The sequence below is a fragment of the Heptranchias perlo genome, chromosome 11, assembly GCF_035084215.1.
Source record: "Heptranchias perlo isolate sHepPer1 chromosome 11, sHepPer1.hap1, whole genome shotgun sequence".
NCBI classification, from domain to species: domain Eukaryota; kingdom Metazoa; phylum Chordata; class Chondrichthyes; order Hexanchiformes; family Hexanchidae; genus Heptranchias; species Heptranchias perlo.
Genome location: NC_090335.1, coordinates 9,469,196 through 9,494,585, shown reverse-complemented (window position 1 = coordinate 9,494,585; position 25,390 = coordinate 9,469,196). Strand labels below are relative to the sequence as shown.

Below are 25,390 nucleotides of genomic sequence, written 5' to 3'. Positions count from 1 at the left end.
TACACAGTGATATAAACCACCACATTACACAGCAATATAAACCACCACATTACACAGCAATATAAACCACCACGTTACACAGTGATATAAACCACCACATTACACAGCGATATAAACCACCACATTACACAGCAATATAAACCACCACATTACACAGCGATGTAAACCACCACATTACACAGCGATGTAAACCACCACATTACACAGCAATATAAACCACCACATAACACAGCAATATAAACCACCACATTACACAGCAATATAAACCACCACATTACACGGCGATGTAAACCACCACATTACACAGCAATATAAACCACCACATTACACAGCAATATAAACCACCACATTACACAGTAATATAAACCACCGTATTACAGAGCAATATAAACCACCACATTACACAGCGATATAAACCACCACATTACACAGCAATATAAACCACCGTATTACAGAGCAATATAAACCACCACATTACACAGCGATATAAACCACCACATTACACAGCAATATAAACCACCACATGACACAGCAATATAAACCACCACATTACACAGCAATATAAACCACCGTATTACAGAGCAATATAAACCACCACATTACACAGTAATATAAACCACCACATTACACAGCGATATAAACCACCACATTACACAGCAATATAAACCACCACGTTATACAGTGATATAAACCACCACATTACACAGTAATATAAACCACCACATTACACAGTAATATAAACCACCACATTACACAGTAATATAAACCACCACATTACACAGTAATATAAACCACCACATTACACAGTAATATAAACCACCACATTACAGAGCAATATAAACCACCACATTACACAGCAATATAAACCACCACATTACACAGCAATATAAACCACCACATTACACAGCAATATAAACCACCACATTACACAGCAATATAAACCACCACATTACACAGCAATATAAACCACCACATTACACAGCAATATAAACCACCACATTACACAGCAATATAAACCACCACATTACACAGCAATATAAACCACCACATTACACAGCAATATAAACCACCACATTACACAGTAATATAAACCACCACATTACACAGCAATATAAACCACCACATTACACAGTAATATAAACCAGCACATTACACAGCAATATAAACCACCACATTACACAGCAATATAAACCAGCACATTACACAGCAATATAAACCACCGTATTACAGAGCAATATAAACCACCACATTACACAGCGATATAAACCACCACATTACACAGCAATATAAACCACCGTATTACAGAGCAATATAAACCACCACATTACACAGCAATATAAACCACCACATTACACAGCAATATAAACCACCACATTACACAGTAATATAAACCACCGTATTACAGAGCAATATAAACCACCACATTACACGGCGATGTAAACCACCACATTACACAGCAATATAAACCACCACATTACACAGCAATATAAACCACCACATTACACAGTAATATAAACCACCGTATTACAGAGCAATATAAACCACCACATTACACAGCGATATAAACCACCACATTACACAGCAATATAAACCACCGTATTACAGAGCAATATAAACCACCACATTACACAGCGATATAAACCACCACATTACACAGCAATATAAACCACCACATGACACAGCAATATAAACCACCACATTACACAGCAATATAAACCACCACATTACACAGCAATATAAACCACCACATTACACAGCAATATAAACCACCACATTACACAGCAATATAAACCACCACATTACACAGCAATATAAACCACCACATTACACAGCAATATAAACCACCACATTACACAGCAATATAAACCACCACATTACACAGCAATATAAACCACCACATTACACAGTAATATAAACCACCACATTACACAGCAATATAAACCACCACATTACACAGTAATATAAACCAGCACATTACACAGCAATATAAACCACCACATTACACAGCAATATAAACCAGCACATTACACAGCAATATAAACCACCGTATTACAGAGCAATATAAACCACCACATTACACAGCGATATAAACCACCACATTACACAGCAATATAAACCACCGTATTACAGAGCAATATAAACCACCACATTACACAGCAATATAAACCACCACATTACACAGCAATATAAACCACCACATTACACAGTAATATAAACCACCGTATTACAGAGCAATATAAACCACCACATTACACGGCGATGTAAACCACCACATTACACAGCAATATAAACCACCACATTACACAGCAATATAAACCACCACATTACACAGTAATATAAACCACCGTATTACAGAGCAATATAAACCACCACATTACACAGCGATATAAACCACCACATTACACAGCAATATAAACCACCGTATTACAGAGCAATATAAACCACCACATTACACAGCGATATAAACCACCACATTACACAGCAATATAAACCACCACATGACACAGCAATATAAACCACCACATTACACAGCAATATAAACCACCGTATTACAGAGCAATATAAACCACCACATTACACAGTAATATAAACCACCACATTACACAGCGATATAAACCACCACATTACACAGCAATATAAACCACCACATTATACAGTGATATAAACCACCACATTACACAGTAATATAAACCACCACATTACACAGTAATATAAACCACCACATTACACAGTAATATAAACCACCACATTACACAGTAATATAAACCACCACATTACACAGTAATATAAACCACCACATTACAGAGCAATATAAACCACCACATTACACAGCAATATAAACCACCACATTACACAGCAATATAAACCACCACATTACACAGCAATATAAACCACCACATTACACAGCAATATAAACCACCACATTACACAGCAATATAAACCACCACATTACACAGCAATATAAACCACCACATTACACAGCAATATAAACCACCACATTACACAGCAATATAAACCACCACATTACACAGCAATATAAACCACCACATTACACAGTAATATAAACCACCACATTACACAGCAATATAAACCACCACATTACACAGCAATATAAACCACCACATTACACAGCAATATAAACCAGCACATTACACAGCAATATAAACCACCGTATTACAGAGCAATATAAACCACCACATTACACAGCGATATAAACCACCACATTACACAGCAATATAAACCACCGTATTACAGAGCAATATAAACCACCACATTACACAGCAATATAAACCACCACATTACACAGCAATATAAACCACCACATTACACAGTAATATAAACCACCGTATTACAGAGCAATATAAACCACCACATTACACAGCAATATAAACCACCACATTACACAGCGATGTAAACCACCACATTACACAGCGATGTAAACCACCACATTACACAGCAATATAAACCACCACATAACACAGCAATATAAACCACCACATTACACAGCAATATAAACCACCACATTACACGGCGATGTAAACCACCACATTACACAGCAATATAAACCACCACATTACACAGCAATATAAACCACCACATTACACAGTAATATAAACCACCGTATTACAGAGCAATATAAACCACCACATTACACAGCGATATAAACCACCACATTACACAGTAATATAAACCACCGTATTACAGAGCAATATAAACCACCACATTACACAGCGATATAAACCACCACATTACACAGCAATATAAACCACCACATGACACAGCAATATAAACCACCACATTACACAGCAATATAAACCACCGTATTACAGAGCAATATAAACCACCACATTACACAGCAATATAAACCACCACATTACACAGTAATATAAACCACCACATTACACAGCGATATAAACCACCACATTACACAGCAATATAAACCACCACATTATACAGTGATATAAACCACCACATTACACAGTGATATAAACCACCACATTACACAGCAATATAAACCACCACATTACACAGCAATATAAACCACCACGTAACACAGCAATATAAACCACCACATTACACAGCAATATAAACCACCACATTACACAGCGATATAAACCACCACATTACACAGTGATATAAACCACCACGTAACACAGCAATATAAACCACCACATTACACAGCAATATAAACCACCACATTACACAGTGATATAAACCACCACATTACACAGCGATATAAACCACCACATTACACAGCGATATAAACCACCACATTACACAGCAATATGAACCACCACATTACACAGTAATATAAACCACCACATTACACAGCAATATGAACCACCACATTACACAGCAATATAAACCACCACATTACACAGCAATATAAACCACCACATTACACAGCAATATAAACTACATGAAAGCTACCACCGAGTCACAGTTATATTACCGTGTAATACGGCTGTCACCTTAAAACATTACAAACCATGATTATAAACCACCATTGTGAAACTATAATTGTACAGTTTTATAACCCACCTTATAAAACGCTATAAAATATTATAACCCACCATTATAAAGCTAACTATAAACTGGATCGGAAACCATTTTAAACAGTAATATAAACCAGCATCAACCATTACAAATCACTATAATCCAATAAGAACATTTTAAGGCATTTGATAAAGTACCACACAGTAGACTTGTTAACAAAATTAAAGCCCATGGAATTAAAGGGACAGTGGCAGCATGGATACAAAATTGACTGAGGGGCAGAAAGCAGAGAGTAGTGGCGAATGGTTGTTTTTCAGACTGGTGGGAAGTATACAGTGGTGTTCCCCAGGGATCGGTATTAGGACCACTGCTCTTTTTGATATTTTGTTAATGAACTGGACTTGGGTATAGAGGGTATAGTTTCAAAGTTTGCAGATGATACGAAACTCGGGAATGTAGTAAACAATGTATAGCACAGTGACAGACTTCAGGAGGACGCAGACAGACTGGTGAAATGGGCAGACACATGGCAGATGAAATTTAACGCAGAGAAGTGTGAAGTGATACATTTTGGTAGGAGAAATGAGGAGAGGCAATATAAACTAAATGGTACAATTTTAAAGAGGGCACAGGAACAGAGAGACCTGGGGGTGTATGTACACAAATCTTTGAAGGTGACAGGACAAGTTGAGAAGGCTGTTAAAAAGCTTACAGGATCTTTGGGTTCATAAATAGAGGCATAGAGTACAAAAACAAGGAAGTTATGCTAAGATATTAAGGGGAACGGATAGGGTGGATAGAGAGAAACTATTTCCGCTGGTTGGGGATTTTAGGAGTCGGGGGCACAGTCTAAAAATTAGAGCCAGACCTTTCAGGAGCGAGATTAGAAAACATTTCTACACACAAAGGGTTGTAGAAGTTTGGAACTCTCTTCTGCAAATGGCAATTGATACTAGCTCAATTGCTGAATTTAAATCTGAGATAGATAGCTTTTTGGCAACCAAAGGTATTAAGGGATATGGGCCTAAGGCGGGTATATGGAGTTCGATCACAGATCAGCCATGATCTTATCAAATGGCGGAGCAGGCACGAGCGGCTGAATGGCCTACTCCTGTTCCTATGTTCCTATGTTCCTAAACCTTTATAAAACACTGGTTAGGCCTCAACTGGAGTATTGTGTTCAACTCTGGGCACCACACTTTAGGAAGGATGTCAAGGCCTTAGAGACGGTGCAGAGATTTACTAGAATGGTATCAGTGATTAGGGACTTCAGTTCGGTGGATAGACTGGAGAAGCTGGGGTTGTTCTCTTTAGAGTAGCAAAGGTGTAAGAATCCACTCAGAGGCCACGAAAACGGCATAGCCTCGGTCTCACTACAGCGAGCCTGTGGGAATCTCCACATTCCAGGAATGTCTGACACAAACCAATTGGTAACAGTTGAGTATTTATTTGGAATTATACAGAGTCAAGTACACACAGTACAATAAACAGCGATTTATACGGAACAGCAAATTTTTTGAAGAGGTGACTTTTTTTTTATTCGTTCATTGGATGTGGGCGTCGCTGGCGAGGCCGGCATTTATTGCCCATCCCTAATTGCCCTTGAGAAGGTGGTGGTGAGCCGCCTTCTTGAACCGCTGCAGTCCGTGTGGTGACGGTTCTCGCACAGTGCTGTTAGGAAGGGAGTTCCAGGATTTTGACCCAGCGACGATGAAGGAACGGCGATATATTTCCAAGTCGGGATGGTGTGTGACTTGGAGGGGAACGTGCAGGTGGTGTTGTTCCCATGTGCCTGCTGCTCTTGTCCTTCTAGGTGGTAGAGGTCGCGGGTTTGGGAGCTGCTGTCGAAGAAGCCTTGGCGAGTTGCTGCAGTGCATCCTGTGGATGATACACACTGCAGCCACTGTGCGCCGGTGGTGAAGGGAGTGAATGTTTAGGGTGGTGGATGGGGTGCCAATCAAGTGGGCTGCTTTATCTTGGATGGTGTCGAGCTTCTTGAGTGTTGTTGGAGCTGCAGTCATCCAAGCAAGTGGAGAGTATTCCATCACATTCCTGACTTGTGCCTTGTAGATGGTGGAAAGGCTTTGGGGAGTCAGGAGGTGAGTCACTCGCCGCAGAATACCCAGCCTCTGACCTGCTTTCGTAGCCACAGTATTTATATGGCTGGTCCAGTTAAGTTTCTGGTCAATGGTGACCCCCAGGATGTTGATGGTGGGGGATTCAGCGATGGTAATGTCATCGAATGTCAAGGGGAGGTGGTTAGACTCTCTCTTGTTGGTGATGGTCATTTCCTGGCGCGAATGTTACTTGCCACTTATCAGCCCAAGCCTGGATGTTGTCCAGGTCTTGCTGCATGCGGGCTCGGACTGCTTCATTATTTGAGGGGTTGCGAATGGAACTGAACACTGTGCAATCATCTGCGAACATCCCCATTTCTGACCTTATGATGGAGGGAAGGTCATTGATGAAGCAGCTGAAGATGGTTGGGCCTAGGACACTGCCCTGAGGAACTCCTGCAGCAATGTCCTGGGGCTGAGATGATTGGCCTCCAACAACCATTACGATCTTCCATTGTGCTAGGTATGACTCCAGCCACTGGAGAGTTTTCCCCCTGATTCCCATTGACTTCAATTTTACTAGGGCTCCTTGGTGCCACACTCGGTCAAATGCTGTCTTGATGTCAAGGGCAGTCACTCTCACCTCACCTCTGGAATTCAGCTCTTTTGTCCATGTTTGGACCAAGGCTGTACTGAGGTCTGGAGCCGAGTGGTCCTGGCGGAACCCAAACTGAGCATCGGTGAGCAGGTTATTGGTGAGTAAGTGTCGCTTGATAGCACTGTCGACGACACCTTCCATCACTTTGCTGATGATTGAGAGTAGACTGATGGGGCGGTAATTGGCCGGATTGAATTTGTCCTGCTTTTTGTGGACAGGACATACCTGGGCAATTTTCCACATTGTCGGGTAGATGCCAGTGTTGTAGCTGTACTGGAACAGCTTGGCTAGAGGCGCAGCTAGTTCTGGAGCACAAGTCTTCAGCACTACAGCTGGGATGTTGTCAGGGCCCATAGCCTTTGCTGTATCCAGTGCACTCAGCCGTTCCTTGATATCACGTGGAGTGAATCGAATTGGCTGAAGACTGGCTTCTGTGATGGTGGGGATATCGGGAGGAGGCCGAGATGGATCATCCACTCGGCACTTCTGGCTGAAGATGGTTGCAAACGCTTCAGACTTGTCTTTTGCACTCGCGTGCTGGACTCCGCCATCATTGAGGATGGGGATGTTTGCAGAGCCTCCTCCTCCCGTTCGTTGTTTAATTGTCCACCGTCATTCACGACTGGATGTGGCAGGACTGCAGAGCTTTGATCTGATCCGTTGGTTGTGGAATCGCTTAGCTCTGTCTCTTGCATGTTGCTTCCGCTGTTCAGCATGCATGTCGTCCTGAGTTGTAGCTTCACCAGGTTGGCACCTCATTTTTAGGTACGCCTGGTGCTGCCCCTGGCATGCTCTTCTACACTCCTCATTGAACCAGGGTTGATCCCCTGCCTTGTTGGTAATGGTAGAGTGAGGAATATGCCGGGCCATGAGGTTACAGATTGTGGTTGGGACAGGGGAATGTCAATGGATGTTATTTATATGGACTTCCAGAAGGCATTTGATAAGGTCCCACATAAGAGACTGTTAGCTAAGATAGAAGCCCATGGAATCGAGGGAAAAGTACGGATTTGGTTAGGAAGTTGGCTGAGTGAAAGGCGACAGAGAGTAGGGATGATGGGTAGGTACTCACATTGGCAGGATGTGACTAGTGGAGTCCCGCAGGGATCTGTCTTGGGGCCTTAATTATTCACAATATTTATTAACGACTTAGATGAAGGCATAGAAAGTCTCATATCTAAGTTTGCTGATGACACAAAGATTGGTGGCATTGTAAGCAGTGTAGATAAAAACATAAAATTACAAAGGGATATTGATAGATTCGGCGAATGGGCAAAACTGTAGCAAATGGAATTCAATGTGGACAAATGTGAGGTCATCCACTTTGGATCAAAAAAGAATAGAACAGAGTACTTTCTAAATGGTAAAAAGTTAAAAACAGTGATGTCCAAAGGGACTTAGGGGTTCAGGTCCATAGATCATTGAAGTGTCATGAACTGGTGCAGAAAATAATCAATAAGGCTAATGGAATGCTGGCCTTTATATCTAGAGGACTGGAATACAAGGGGGCAGAAGTTATGCTGCAGCTATACAAAACCCTGGTTAGACCGCACCTGGAGTACTGTGAGCAGTTCTGGGCACCGCACCTTCGGAAGGACATATTGGCCTTGGAGGGAGTGCAGCGTAGGTTTACTAGAATGATACCTGGACTTCAAGGGTTAAGTTACGAGGAGAGATTACACAAATTGGGGTTATATTCTCTGGAGTTTCGAAGGTTAAGGGGTGATCTGAACAAAGTTTATAAGATATTAAGGGGAACAGATAGGGTGGATAGAGAGAAACTATTTCCGCTGGTTGGGGATTCTAGGAGTAGGGGGCACAGTCTAAAAATTAGAGCCAGACCTTTCAAGAGCGAGATTAGAAAACATTTCTACACACAAAGGGTGGTAGAAGTTTGGAACTCTCTTCCGCAAACGGCAGTTGATACTAGCTCAATTGCTAAATTTAAATCTGAGATAGATAGCTTTTTGCCAATCAAAGGTATTAAGAGATCTGGGCCAAAGGCAGGTATATGGAGTTAGATCACAGATCAGCCATGATCTTATCAAATGGCGGAGCAGGCACGAGGGGCTGAATGGCCTACTCCTGTTCCTCTGTTCCTAAGCTCACCTGGGTGGTGTTCTGGACAGAATTGTATTCTGGCACCAGTGCAGTTGTTTCAGACTGTCACACCTGTCACACTATTTCTCCACAACAAGCATGAGTTTTGGGCTCCTGTTTATCGTAGAAATGATGATCGACAGGCATTAACCCATTCAGGTTACGTTCCCCTATCTTTTGATCGAGTGGGTCAGTGAGGGCTGCCAACAGTTGGCCTTGGGCTGGTGATGTTCACATACCCCTCAGTGTCCTCCCTCCAAGTTTGAGACCTTTAACCTTTCTTTGTTGCAGACCCTTCAGTTTTCATACAACTGCTCAGCACGTAGTCATGTCTGCTTCCAGACATGGGCCTCTGTGAGTTACTGTCTTGCCAAGGCCGTGCTGGCACCTGCTCATTCTTCCTATCGCTTTTGGGGAGGACAGACTTACAAGACTCTTTTACGCTCAGGAAACTTACAAAGAAACATTATGCTTATGAATGCATTACAGAGGTAGCCGAAAGCATGAGCAACTACATTAATGATTATATGTTTCAAGCTACTGAAGGCTATCATGATTAAGTTTAAATCACACATTGTTTGTTTGTCCAAGCTACCTACACAATGGTTAACATACTAAATAAATGATTTGGTTCAATGTGGTTACATAAGTAAATGAAGTATAAATATACACACAGTAACAGAGGGTCTCATTTCCCTACTTTGGCAGTGTAAAACTTTTAGTTTAAGCTGTCAAATAAACATGCTATTTGGCTGGTTTTATCCCCTAGCCATAAATGATCTCACCCTCACCCTGACTCTTAAGTTACAAGCTGCATTTGTTCGCAGAGACAGCACCGCCCTCTTGCTAAATGCCTAGATGCCACGTGGGATGGGATAATTTACAAAGCCCTATTCAAACCATGCTCGTTTAATATCACTCCCTCTGAGTGGTACTACTCTGGGTACTGATTACCCTGACCACTGTCTTGAGTGTGAGTATATAAGGTGGCCTGGAGCCTCCGGTACAGCCGGTGGGTCTCTCGTACATGGCAATGACGACTGCGAGGGCCAGAGTGCCCTGGACTATCAGGAAAACGTAGGACAGGAGTCGGGTCCAAAGCAACTGATCAACGTTGTAAACCTCATCCCACCACTGGTGATCACCACTGGTAGAGGCAGAAACCCTCATTGCATTTAAAAAGTACTTGGATATGCCCTTATCTTGAGGTGCCGTAATCTACAAGGCTACTGACCAAGAGCTGGACAGTGGGATTAGGCTGAATAGCTCTTTTTCGGCCCGGCACAGACACAATGGGCCGAATGGCCTCCTTCTGTGCTGTAAATTTCTGTGATTCTCTGATCACCCAGAGTGGCAATGCCTTTCTTGATGTCGCCATTGTCCTGGAGCACCTGGACCAGATAAACTTGGGAAGTGACTGTCTTGACGAGGATGGATTGCAGACTAAACGAAAGTGGAGGAGAATAGGATGACCAAAGTGGGCACTGGACACTCAGGCCTCATACTATAGGGGAACTCCCCTCCTGAGTTCCGGAACATTGTGCTGGTGGACAGGGAGGAAGGTGATACTCCCAATCCATACCGAGGAAGTTGGAATAAGACAGAACATTTGAGAGTCAATGGGACAGGAGAGCTCCCCTGAGATCATCTGTTTGACAGTGGTGATGATGCAGCAACATCCTCGCCCCATGTAAACCAATCTGGTCATCTCCCACCCCACTTGGTGACAATAACGGTTCGCCTGGGAGAGATCTCGTTCAGGGTAAAACCGCATGCTGGGACAGAGTACTGAGTAACGTCACAGCGGCAGATCCATCCTGCCCAGTGCTGCGTGCAGCATGCAAAGTCTGGACTCAGCCAGGTGGATTCCCGTGGGATAAGCCATAGAGTCATAGAGTCCTAGAGTTATACAGCACGGATAGAGGCCCTTCGGCCCATCGTGTCCGCGCCGGCCATCAGCCCTGTCTACTCTAATCCCATATTCCAGCATTTGGTCCGTAGCCTTGTATGCTATGGCATTTCAAGTGCTCATCCAAATGCTTCTTGAATGTTGTGAGGGTTCCTGCCTCCACAACCCTTTCAGGCAGTGAGTTCCAGACTCCAACCACCCTCTGGGTGAAAAAGTTCTTTCTCAAATCCCCTCTAAACCTCCCGCCTTTTACCTTGAATCTGTGTCCCCTTGTTATAGAACCCTCAACGAAGGGAAAAAGCTCCTTAGTATCCATCCTATCTGTGCCCCTCATAATTTTGTACACCTCAATCATGTCCCCCCTCAGCCTCCTCTGCTCCAAGGAAAACAAACCCAATCTTCCCAGTCTCTCTTCATAGCTGAAGCGCTCCAGCCCTGGTAACATCCTGGTGAATCTCCTCTGCACCCTCTCCAAAGCGATCACATCCTTCCTGTAGTGCGGCGACCAGAACTGCACACAGTACTCCAGCTGTGGCCTAACCAGTGTTTTATACAGCTCCATCATAACCTCCTTGCTCTTACATTCTATGCCTCGGCTAATAAAGGCAAGCCATGGGGGAAAGTCGCGGAACTCTTTAAAGGTATCCTCCTTTTCCAGGCTTCCCATGGACTCTACACGGTAAAGGCGGTCAGGACCCTTTTCCAGGCTCTTAGGGAGTGGCCGGGTGAAAACAACAGGGAAGTTTGCCCTCTTTACAGTCCAGAGACGCGTGGAGCTGGGAAGGCCAATCCAAGCCGGCGGACCCCCTGGAGAACAGCAGTGGTTAGATTGGTCCTCAGACACTGCTGGAGATGTTGGTTTCTCACAAAAGCAGGGACTCGGTTGGCATCAATATCAGTGAGGCCCTTCAGTACTAATGATAGAATGAAGGACCTGTACATACTATATGTGATGGCTCGGGATATATTTTGGTTCCGGACATCGGCATTGTGTTCAGCAATAATTTCATTGATCTTATCGGATGTTTTATGCATGGCCAGGACCATTTCATTGATGGAGAATAGATTCTGATATTCCTCAACAATGAGGTCACCCTGATGATTATTCAGCCGGGACATGAGATCCTTCAGCTGTCTCCGCATGACCTTGTCATGCTCCCATATAGAGGCGATGTCAAGACGGTTCATCTCCGCGACCCCTATCACCACACTGACGCCCAGCCACTCGTTCAGGTCACAAGCTGGTCGGCAGTCTCATCAAATGTCCAAATCGTTGGCAATTGTAGCACGAATACCGCGGGAATCAGCACAGCTGGTGCGAGGGTCCCTCGACCACCGTGACCTGCTTGGCAGAGATGGGGTCGGTGGCTGTGACCGCGGACACTAGTCTCACCGGCAGAGCCGTGCGTCACAACCAATCCCAGGTCTTGGAGGCGGACATGCCACTCATCCTCCTCACTAATCTGCAAACCCAAGCCTGAGATGACCGGGACCTGTATCTGGGTGAGGAACAACCACTTGAAGGTGGTATCCTCGCGAGTGATGGTGGAGGGGTCTATGTCATCAGCAAGAGACAGGGTACAAATAGGTGTTCACTGAAAGCAACGGGGTGTTCGTCGGGCTGCTGTAAAGTCTGACTACATACAGTGAAATTATTCACAGCGGCAATGCCCAGTAACATTACAGTGGCACTCAAGAAATCCTCTATGGAGGTTTCTGTTGTGTGTTGCTCTTCGCAGATACACTGGCAGACTTTAGGCCGCATGGCACAGTGGACGATGGATTTAATGTCCCGTGCGTTAAGGTCAGGATGGGCATTTATGAAGCAGCAATAGGTCAACGAGAGTTCGGAGGGATTCGTATCCAGAGTAATCTCACCAATTTTGCGCGTCAATGCTGCAATCTCATCATGCTGGGGGGGAACAGGGTTATTGTTTCCACTCTGAGGTGGGACATCCTCCTGCCTTCTCCCCCTTTCCTTTGTCTGACGGGGCAGACAGAGCGGGCTGTACGAACAACCTCTACCGCCCCGGGGGGTGGTTATTGTGGCCACAGAGTAGACTGGTAAGGAGAGGTCTGTATCCCAGGCAAAGGTGGGTGAAGCTGGGAAACAGCCCTCAGAGCCTGAGGGGGAAACAGAGTCAGCCTCATAGCGGAGATAACACACACAGGAGCCTGAGGGGGAGAGAGTCAGCCTCATAGCGGAGATAACACACACAGGAGCCTGAGGGGGAGAGAGTCAGCCCTGTACCAGAGATAACACACACCAGAGCCTGAGGGGGAGAGAGTCAGTCCTGTACCAGAGATAACACACACCAGAGCCTGAGGGGGAGAGAGTCAGTCCTGTACCAGAGATAACACACACCAGAGCCTGAGGGGGAGAGAGTCAGCCCTGTACCAGAGATAACACACACCAGAGCCTGAGGGGGAGAGAGTCAGCCCTGTACCAGAGATAACACACACCAGAGCCTGAGGGGGAGAGAGTCAGCCCTGTACCAGAGATAACACACACCAGAGCCTGAAGGGGAGACAGAGTCAGCCCTGTACCGGAGATAACACACACCAGAGCCTGAGGGGGAGACAGAGTCGGCCCGTACCAGAGATAACACACACAGGTGCCTGAAGGGGAGACAGAGTCGGCCCGTACCAGAGATAACACACACAGGTGCCTGAAGGGGAGACAGAGTCGGCCCGTACCAGAGATCACACACACAGGAGCCTGAAGGGGGAGACAGAGTCGGCCCATTACAGAGATAACACACACAGGAGCCTGCTGCTGATGCAGCCGGCCCTCGAAGTCCTGAATCGGCACATTGCACTGGGTGTGATCAGCCAAGCACTGTGGCTGATTTGCCAGGGCGACTAATTCACAGCAAGAGCCACGAGAATCTTCTAAGTCGTGCTGAAAGATAACTTTTTCAGACTTGAGTTCTTCGAGTCGAGCTCGCATTTCCAGAGCTCGTACTCTGATAGCCGCCATGATGGTGGCCGTACCTCGGAGCGGAGGGCAGAGGGCCGAGAGTGCTTTGATTTCAAGTGACTGCTGTTTGTTCTGTTCTCCGTTCAGACAGCAACACTCATCGCTCAATTTGCCTGCGGAATGCCTCATATAAATGAGCAACCACTTAGCATGCCTGGTCTTAATTTTGCAAGAATCAAGTCGATTCTGAATCCAATCAGCAGTAGAAACCAATGATACATTCGACTCTTTGGGGACGGTAAGCAAGTCACCGAGAGCCAATTTCTTAAACCGTTTCCCGAGGGATAACTCAATCCCTAAACTCGACACCATCGGAATACCAAAAATCGCTGGGGCCTCTGTCCCAGACCAAACCTTCCTCAACCGTAGCTCAGACTCCTGGCTCGGCTCGCCAATTTGTAAGAATGCCCTCGGAGGCCAAGTATAAATGTTCACACAGTAACAGAGGGTCTCATTTCCATTCAAAGGTTAAGGGAAGATTTGATGGAGGTATTCAAAATCATGAATGGTTTTGATAAGAGTAAATAAGGAGAAACTGTTTCCAGTGTCCGAAGGATCGGTAACCGGAGGACACAGATTTAAGGTGATTGGCAAAGGAACCAGAGACAACATGAGGAAACATTTTTTTACACAGCGAGTTGTAATAATCTGGAATGCACTGCCTGAAAGGGTGGTGGAAACAGATTCAATAGTAATGCTCATAAGGGAATTGGATAAATACTTGAAGGGAAACAATTTGCAGGGCTATGGGGAAAGAGCAGAGGTGTGGGACTAATTGGATAGCTCTTTCAAAGAGCTGGCACAGGCACAATGGGCTGAATGGCCTCCTTCTGTGCTATAACATACCATGATACTATGATAACCAGACTGTATAAAACATTATAAACCACCATTGTAGACAGAATTATAAACCAGTAACGACCACTACAAACCACCATAATACTCCTATATATACATTATAACCAGACTATAAAAACCATGATAAACCACCATTATAACCAGCAATATAAACCAGTATTAACTAGCATTATGAACAGCATTATAAACCAATATTATAAACAGAATTATAATCCAGATTATAAAAAGCATTATATACAATTATTAAGCAGCATTTCAACACTGATATAAATTACCATTATAAACATTTGAACACAGCAGTCCCTCACCTCCATCTTATTATTACAGCTGCACGTATAATGATGAATTTAGAATTAGTGTGATATGTGGTTTGATAGTGTGTATTAAGGCAAAATGTTCCAGTTGTGAGCCCCAATGCAGACTTTCCGCCCCCACAGTGCCTATTGGGAAGTTGGACCATATCTTTTTCTAACCCTTTAGTAGAATTGGTGAGCTGTTTGGAATAGCCTTGTGTTCAGCTTACCGGGAGGAGGAGGAGGCCATGGCCGAGGTGGATAACATGGAGAGAGGGAGAGGGTTCCACCTCTTCCATTAATCCCCTTCCCTGCGCCCCTTGACCTAACCCAGGAGAGGTGTATCCTTCTCCTGAGGTTCCTTGAAGAAGTGGTGAGTGAACTCGGTGACCTCCTGTAGGAAGAGCAGTCTTTGCTATGGGCTCCTTCTCGGGAGCAGTGAGTGATCTCGGCAGCATCAATCAGTCTGCTGTACGTGAGTGCATCAGGCAGGTCGCAGATGCCATTTGGAAGAGAGCGGGACAGTACATCAGCGTCACCCTGTCCCCCCATGAACGGCAGACTCCAGCCCGTGGCTTTTTCCATCTGGTCGGATTCCCCAGAGTGCAGGGAGTAGTAAATGGAATCTGTGGGGCCCTTAGGAAGATGTGCCTCATATATGAACTGCAATGGGTCTATTCCTACAACGTCCAGATAGTATATGATTACAGCCACTGGACATCCAGGGTCAATGTAGGGATCCTTTATCCTGAAGCAGTTTTCACTCCCAAGTGTCTTTCAAGATCCTACTGTTGTCAAGGGCTGGTTCTGAGGGAGCAAGGGTACCTCTTCACACACTGATTGATAAACCCCCACCTGCCCTCCCCCCTCCCCCCACATGGCATCCAAATAAACCAGCAAAATGTCACTACAATGAGGCTCATCCAGTAACCAAAGCCATCGTCGAGTACACAAGAGTCACTTTGAAAAAACGATTCCACTGCCTCAGCTATTGAAGGGGTGCCTGCAGTGCTCTCCAGCAAAGCTTTCCCACTGTGTGCTGCGGTCTGCATAATGTGCCCGTGGGAAGAGAAGTCCAACTGGAAGCACACCAAGCACTCCCTGCACAGGAGCTGAGAGGGGAGTCTGAAGACTCAGTCAAACAAGGAGCGGGAACCACAAGGAGCCTTGAGAGCTGCAAGAGACATTCCCCTGGTCCTCATGCAAGCCACCTTCTCCTGAGCTGCATACTATGTCCCAACAACTCACCAAGAAATCCCCCTCTTACTGACCAAACAGCTATTCCATCTGATCCGGAATAAAATTCCTTACAACAAATTGAATTTATATAGCTCCTTTAAGGTAGTAAAACTTCCCAAGGCACTTCACAGCAGCGTAATCAGACAAGATTTGACACTGAGCCACACAAGGAGATATTAGGACAAGAGACCAAAAGCTTTGTCAAAGATGTAGGTTTTAAGGAGCGTCTTAAAGGAGGAGAGGTGGAGAGGCGGAGAGATTTAGGGAGGGAATTCCAGAGCTTGGAGATCAAATATTCCATCCAGCCTCAAAGAAGAAGAGCCTTCTTATAGTCAAACCACCACCTGTTCCCATTGTCCAATCCCCACTTTTGTTTTCCCTGTTGCTCTACGTGCAAAAGGCATCAATATTACAATTGTACATTAGCAGCAGTGCCTTATTTAAACTGGTGTGTGTGTGTGTGTCTCTCCACTCCCTCCCCCACACACTGTCACCATGGTGCTTCCCGTTTGCCCACCCCTTCTCAACCCAGCTCCTCCTTGGGACCCCGCTGATACCCCAGCAGCATGAACGCATTCCATGAACCCTCGAAGGCGTGTAAATGAATCCATTTCTCTCACCGCTGTTCGACCCTCCGACCACAGCTGGCCTTCCTCCGCCAGACAGGCCTCTGGCCCCAGTATCACATATTGCCACGTGCACCCAGTGCACGGCCAGTCTATTGTAATCAGGCCCTCGAGGGAGATCAGGCCCTCAGGAGACAAGGTCAGGTCCGAGCGGAGCTCCACCCAAGTTGTGCCGGGGTTGGGGTGGGTGGGGGGGGTAAAGGGCTGAGAGAACAAGGTCAGCCCTGGGCACCGCGACAGCAACGTTCTGGCGACGGATTTTACCGAGTTACTTTCTCCATCCCTTGCCGGGTCTCGTTAAACAGGTACGGATAAGGAGTGGGATTTGATGAAGCTGAAGTGCTCCTTCCCCGACTGTGAAACAGAAGTCCTTGAAGACCTCCTGCAACAGTGTGACGGAGACTACGAGACGTTGATCCAGCTGCTGCAATGAGCAAAATGCAATCGATCAGAATTATTCGGACTAGACGATTTTTTCTGTAATAAAGAACAGAAAACACAGAAGGCCAGATAACATGAGTGTGGCCCTTTGTCAGGATTTCTACTAGATTCTGTTAGCTATTTTTCATAGTGTAAGATATAATAAGAAATAGATATATCTCATTAGAAAACTGTCTTCACTTCATATATTTGGTGTAAAATAAACTAGTTTGTTAGTTTGCAATTGGCTTTGTTTCTCTAATCTGCCTTCCAAACAGATAGTGGTGGTGTGTACAAGATTGCAGATTCCAGTGTGTACAAGGAGGGGTCTCATTATTACAGTCCTCAGGTCACACTATTGTTTAACTAATTTGTGGACAACTAGGGTACTCTCCAGATCATAGGGGACATGAAGTCCACTTACAGGAGTGACCAATAACGCTGAATCCAAGATAATGTCTGGTACAGACACAAAGATTTGTAACAGACATTCCCAATGGCCCAAAATGTGCCAATCTGGCCACCAACATCTAAAACACCTTGCCAGGTTTAGGTTTGAGCTAGTTTAATAAATTGTAATTAAAAACATAGTTCTCTTAATTATTTTGACTTGAGACAGCGAAAGCAGTATGTTACTACACCCCTTCAGATAAAGGCATCATAGCAACCCTGGACGCAAGGGATGGCTGATGGTCCCTAACAACCAGTGTGGCAATGGGCGAAGGCCATTTAAAACTGAATAGGCCCAAATGAATATATAGCAGCGGCACTGTTGCTGTCGGCAACACTACACCATGGTGGGCCGCAGTGCCTGGCACAGCCGTTCTCCACCCGCCCCTCCTCCCCACTCCACATGGGCTTCCTGCAGGAGACTGGAGGGCCCACCAAACTTATACAAATGACTCCGAGGCTGAAAAATCAGCCAGGGTCAGAGACCAAAGATGGTTTAATGTTTCAAGCAGAAACTGAGGGATGTATCTGCCACCCTGTTTGGTATGTTTTCTCCAGAGACATCATTAAAAATCCAGTCAGGAATGTGATTGAAGGTTATCGGGGGTTAACAAAGAAAGAAAAAACAAACTTGCATCTATCTATATAGTGCCTTTCACAACCTGCGAACATCCCAATGAAGAACTTCTGAAGTGTAGTCACAGTTGTAATGTAGGGAAACACAGCAGCCAATTTGCGCACAGCAAGATCCCACAGACAGCAGTGGAATAAATGACCAGATAATCTGTTTTGGCGGAGTTGGTTGAGGGATGAATATTGGCCTGGACACCAGGAGAAGTCTCCTACTCCTCTTCGAAATAGTGTCATGAGATCTTTTCTGTCCACCTGAATAAAAACGGTGACTTCATTGACATCCAAAGGACATGAAAGGAGCTATATGAATGCAAGTTCCTTTTTCTTTTTGTGGAGGGAAGATGCTCAATGTTGACTGGGGGACACGAGAATGGAGAGACGTTTGGACAATTTCACATGACTCCCTTTGGGGATCAGAGTACAATTATACAGAACTTCTCAGGAGATTAAGTTGGGAGCAGAGTCCATGATGGAGAAGATTATCTGTGGAAGGAATGATTGCTTGTTCTATATTCACTAATATACTTATAATGCATAAATTATGCTTCGGTCGCAACATTGTTAGTGACATGGTCTATGAAAGTATTCAAATGAAAGTTATTACAATAAAGGTGTAACTTCAAGATTATGGCTTCTGGCCATTCTTTCTGGAAGTTCTTTGACTAACTGTTACGTCCGTTTGTGGAGTGGCCGCCAATAAAGCTATCCTTCGTTGTTTCATGTGAACCTTTAGGCATGAAGCTTTCTCTAAACATCGTAAGTAAATGCAGGAAGATCGCAGCTGCGATCTTCCTGCATTTACTTACGATGTTTAGAGAAAGCTTCACACATGTTTAAAGAAAGCTTCACACATTCTACACCCTGAGTTCTGACACAGCATAAGGCAAGAGCATAAAACAGAAACTTATGGGGGATTTCGTTTGGGACAGACGGGTGAATATCTTCCACCAATAAGTAGTTGATCTGGAGTTCTGTATCCCAATCATGCCTTATTGGGTGTTTACATCACAAAATAACTTAATAGTGGCATCTTGCCTCAGTTGGCCAATGAGCAATGCCACAAGACATCAGCTAATACTATATGTTGCACAGTGTCAGGTCAGCTCCGTCGGTAGCACTCTTGCCTCTGAGTCAAAAGGTCATAGGTTCAAGCCCTACAGCAGACTTGAACACATAATCTAGGTTGACGCATCAGTGAAGTATTGAGGGAGTACCTTTTGGATGAGACTTTAAACCAAGGCCCTGTCTGCATGCAAAAGTCCCATTGCATATCTTGGAGAGGAGCAGAGAGTTCTCCCCGTGTCTGGACCAACATTCCTCCCTCCATGAAAAACAGATGAGTCCAGCACGCGTCCCCACATTGGAGGGTCCCCATGCAGCGGTCAGGAGCGGCAACCCCCCGCCCTGGGTTTGGAACCTTGGTTAGACCACACTTGGAGTACTGTGAACTGTTCTGGTCTCCATATTATAGAAAGAATGTAGAGGCATTGGAGAAGGTACAAAAAAGATTTACAAGGATGACACCAGAACTGAGAGGATATACTTATCAGGAAAGGCTGAACAGGCTGGGGCTCTTTTCTCTAGAAAAGAGAAGGCTGAGGGATGACCTGATAGAGGTCTTTAAGATAAAGGTTGGGTTTGATAGTGTAGATGTAGAGAAAATGTTTCCACTTGTGGGGGAGTCCAAAACTAGAGCTCATAAATATAAAATAGTCACTAATAAATCCAATAGGGAATTCAGGAGAAACTTCTTTACCCAAAGAGTGGTAAGAATGTGGATCATGCTACCACAAGGAGTAGATGAGGCAAATACGATGAAGTAAGGGGGGAGGAGGCTCGTGTGGAGTATAAACATCGGCACAGACCAGTTGGGCCGAATGGCCTGTTTCTGTGCTGTAATTTCGATGTAACTCATTGTAAGATTCACTGGTCATTTATCTCATTTACTGTTTGAGCAAAGTTGCTGTTTGAAAATTGGCTGCACTTCAAAAGTAAATCATTGGCTGTGAAGTAATTTGGGACACCCTGATAGGTGCTATAGAAATTAGAGCTGACAATATTAATCGCGATTCATTTCGCAATTAAAAATTAATCTGAGTTCATCTTGGTCTTATCATCCAAAAAGAACAACTCAACATAAAAACCCTGTTTTCCTATTTCTGGATTCATATTGTTGGTCCCTCTTTTCTGATAACGTGTTGCTTTTTATATACCTCGTGTTGTATATTCAGTGTAACTTTTAATGGGAAGAAAATGTTACCCAGCCATAGATTTGTAGATAACCTGTTCCATATGTATTAGGAACAGGAGTAGTCCATTCAGCCCCTCGAGCCTGTTCCGCCATTCAGTGAGATCATGGCTGATCTGTATCCTAACTCCATCCAACAACCTTGGTTCCATATCCCTTAATAATCTTGGCTAGCAAAAATCTATCGATGTCAGATTGAAAATTATTAATTGAGCCAGCATCAACTGCTCTTTGTGGGAGAGAGTTCTACACTTCTATCACCCTTTGTGTGAAGAAGTGTTTCCTAACGTCTCTCCTGAATGGCCTGACTCTGATTTTAAGGAGTCCTAGACTCCCCCACAGCGGAAAAGGTTTCTCTCTATCTACCCTACCAATTCCTTTCAATATCCTAAAAACCTCAATGAAATCACCCCTTAACCTTCTATATTCCGGGGAATACAAGCCTAGTTTATGTAATCTCTCCTCATAATCTAACCCTTGGAGCCCTGGTAACATTCTGGTGAAGCTCTGAATAACATTTTTTGTTGTTAGATGTAATTCACTTTTTCTATGTAATCACCTTACAGAAAGATCTACACAGTGGTTCTGGGTAGACCATTGGTCAAACCTTTTCCTAAGGAGAGGGTTTGAAAGTTCAGCAGCTGTTTGGGGGTCAGGTATGGGAAGAGTTCACGGATTCTGAATCACAGATCTGCTGCACACAGAGGATAACCAACCCTCCAGGATTGTCCTGGAGTCCCCAGGAATTAAGGATTAATCTCCTGGACACTGCTGCGACCAACATCCGGGAGCAAAATCATAGTGGGATTTTAAAAAAATGTTATTTACATATTATTTGAATGCTTTCGTTTATTAGTTATAAAAAATATTGGAGATGGGGAGAAGTGGCTGTTTGACTGGGGGAGGCGGTTGGAGGTAGGAGGTCAGGAACATGTCCAATCAGAATTGGCAACACTAAGCGCACACAACTTTCCTGCAATTACTTATAATCTCTAATCTGATCTGGAGAGACCGTGATGATTAAGCGAGCTGGAGACTAGACAAATATATCTGTGCAGTGGCGTACACCACTGATTCAGCAATACTTGACGCAGTCACTGAGTACAAAGGGGAAACAATTCACTTCCTAGCATAGACCTCACGGCCCAGGATTTCCGAGTGTAACACTGACGGTAAACGTTGCAATTGGAAAGCCCAGGTCCATATCTTTTGACGAATGTAACTATTATCAAGAACTCATGGCTGAAGTCCAAGAAAAAGGAAAATTTGTTTTTTTTTAGCATAACTGACAACTCTTAGTACCAAGTTAAAGAGGCGCACATGTCTTCAATGTGAGGAAGAGTGAGGCCATCCACTTTGGATCTGAGAAAGACAAATCAGAATATTTTCTTAATGGTGAGAGACTAGGGACTGCGGAGGGGCGAAGGGATTTGGGTGTCCCATGTACACAAAACACTAAAAGCTAGTGAACAGGTACAGAAAGTAATCAAAAAGGCTAATGGAATGTTGGCCTCTATCTCAAGGGTGGGGTTTGAATTCATAAGTGAGGAAGTTGTACAGAGCCTTGGTCAGACCCCATCTGGCGTACTGCGTTCAGTTTTGGGCACGGCACCTCAGGAAAGATAGAAGCAAAATACTGCAGATGCTGGAAATCTGAAATAAAAACAGAAAATGCTGGAAACGCTCAGCAGGTCAGGCAGCATCTGTGGAGAGAGAAACAGAGTTAACATTTCAAGTCGATGACCTTCCATTAGAACTGGAAGATGTTAGAGATTTATCAGTTTATAACAAAAACGTGGTAGGGCGGAGGGCAGCAGTGATTAAATGACAAAACGGATGACAGTGCAAGGCAAGGAGGGTGGTAATGAGACAAGTAAAGATACAAAAGATGGATCCAGAGGAGGGAAGCATGGAAGGCTGTAAAGTACCTAAACAAAAGATGAGGTGCTGTTCCTTGAGCTTGTGTTGAGCTTCATTGGAACAGTGTAAGAGGCCGAGGACAGAGGGGTCAGAGTGGGAGTGGGAATTAAAATGATAAGCGACCGGCAGGTCAGGGTCACACTTGTGGACAGAGCGGAGGAGTTCAGCAAAGTGATCACCCAGTCTGCGTTTGGTCTCCCCAGTGTAGAGGAGACTGCATTGTGAGCAGTGAATACAGTATAATAAATTGAAAGAAGTACAAGTAAATTGTTGTTTGACCTGGAAGGAGTGTTTAGGGCCCCGGACAGTGGGGAGGAGGTGAAGGGGCAGGTGTTGCATCTCCTGCGTTCGCATGGGAAGGCGCCATGGGAAGGGGAGTGGGTGCTGGGAGTGATGGAAGAGCGGACCTTGGTGTCACAGAGGGAACGGTCCCTTCGGAATGCTGAAAGGGGAGGGGAGGGGAAGATGTGTTTGGTGGTGGGATCACGCTGAAGGTGGCAGAAATGGTGGAGGATGATCCATTGAATGTGGAGGCTGGTGGGGTGGAAGGTGAGGACAAGGGGGACCCTATCGTGGTTCTGGGAGGGAGGGGAAGGGGTGAGGGCAGAAGTGCGGGAAATGGGACGGACACGGTATCAAGGGCCCTGTCAACTGTGGAGCAGAAAGGAAAAAGGAAGACGTATCGGAAGCACTGGTGTGGAAGGTGGCATCGTCGGAACAGATGCAATGGAGAGGGAGAAACTGGGAAAATGAAATAGAGTCCTGACAGGAAGCGGGATGAGAGGACATGTAATCAAGGTGGCTGTGGGAGTCGGTGGGCTTATAGTAGAGAGTGGAATCCCATTTCCTTCTAATGACCCATGATGCAAACCAATTCGGCCAAAAGAGGCAACATGCTCATTTCCCCGATCCCTATCTCAGCCGTACGCACGGCACAGACTGCCACTCCGGGCCACCTCCTCCCGATGGGCTCCCAAATCCGTGCCGGCCCAGACACAGAGCTGCCAGTGGGGGCTTTTTATCTCTGCGTGTTTGTGCCCACTGCCAAGTTTTCAGCAAAAGGGGTCAAATTTCTTGGTACCCTCCTCCCCTCCGCCCCAGGGACAGTGCGCTGTCTCAGTCTGGGCCCTTGAGTGCTGCTCTTTCCTCTCCCGGGCCAATAACATGATCCCAGGGCACCATCATTACAGACCGGCCCACAGACGGGGCCTAGCGCTGGGGGAGGAAAGTGTAACACAGCTCCAGGCCTGAGGGGGCTCAGGGCCCTAAGAAATTGACTTTAGTTTTCTTCTGGCGACCCCCCTCCCCCTCACAGATCCTCTCCTCCGGATGGGGAGGGGGCGGAAGGTGATCCTAACACTAGCCCCAACGACAAGTGTCTTTTCCCAGGCTGATGAGAAAGTGAGGTGGGAGGTGGAGAAGGCCCCTCCCTCCTACTCTGCGTGGGCCTGTCTGCCCACTGCCATTTCTCTACACCTCCTCCCCACCCCCAGAAGTCCTGGAACTCCCAGGGCAACATTAAAGAGGGTGAAAAACCCAGGGGAATGGAAATGGACCAGAAAAACGAGCCCCGGTAAATCCACCAGGATATTTTCTACCACGACCGACCTCTCCTCAGATCCCAAACTCCAATTACTTTCCAGCCACCAGATGGCAGTATCGTCTCCCCAGTTTATCATGTCAATACATCAGGATGTGGAGATGCCGGTGATGGACTGGGGTTGACAATTGTAGACAATTTTACAACACCAAGTTATAGTCCAACGATTTTATTTGTAATAAAAAAGCTTGTAAATTTCAAATAAAATCGTTGGACTATAACTTGGTGTTGTAAAATTGTTTACAATATATCAGGTGCCTTTTGTTAATCACAACCAGGAGAAAGAGTTCTCCCCGTTAATTTATCTTTTAATATTCTGGGATTTATTCTTTGGGATGTTTCCTTATCCCCAGTGCTTTCTCATCCTCCTGCATTTACAATATTAGCTTTGATGCAGAATAGAACAATGTGTTTATAAAGTACCTTTTAAATCCTCCAGATCTCCCAAAGACCTTTGCAGCCAAAGAAATTACTGTTGAAGTGTCCTCGCTGTTATAATGTTGGCAAAAGCTGCTGCCAATTTACGCACAGCAAGATGTCCCAAACAGCAAATGAGATGAAATGACCTGTTTTTCGTGGTGTTGACTGAGGGATAAATGTTGTCCAGGCCACTCGGAGAACTCCCTGAACAGCCAAATGGGAGCTTGGCTTTAACCATCCTCATCTGAAAGACGGCACCTCTGACAGTGCAGCATTCCATCAGTACTGGCACTGGGAGTGTCAGCCTGGAGCTCGAGTGGGGCTTCGACCGAGAACTTTTTAAGTCAGAGACAGGAATGCAGGCGGCTGAGTCAAGCTGATTAACATTGCTGTGGATTCGAACGCCCTGTGTGGTAGATATTCTGATCAGGTGCTACGAGCACCGATCGACCGAGTAGGTCATGGCCCGTTTGGCGTCACAT

General features: G+C 45.1%; 1 protein-coding gene across 2 annotated transcripts in view; it reads left to right on the top strand.

Annotated features, from left to right (window-relative positions):
* The window catches only part of epsti1 (epithelial stromal interaction 1), an 88,228-nt gene extending 68,885 nt beyond the window's left edge, over positions 1 to 19,343 (top strand). Inside the window, exon 14 of one of the 2 annotated variants that reach the window (XM_067992515.1) lies at positions 17,523 to 19,343. In XM_067992515.1, coding sequence (XP_067848616.1) covers positions 17,523 to 17,650 — 128 coding nt within the window. In that variant the 3' untranslated portion in view covers positions 17,651 to 19,343. Of the gene's footprint in view, positions 1 to 11,879; positions 12,312 to 17,522 lie in introns of those variants that run through there. The other variant, XM_067992516.1, reaches the window with a different exon arrangement.
* Positions 19,344 to 25,390: the final 6,047 nt, after the last annotated feature.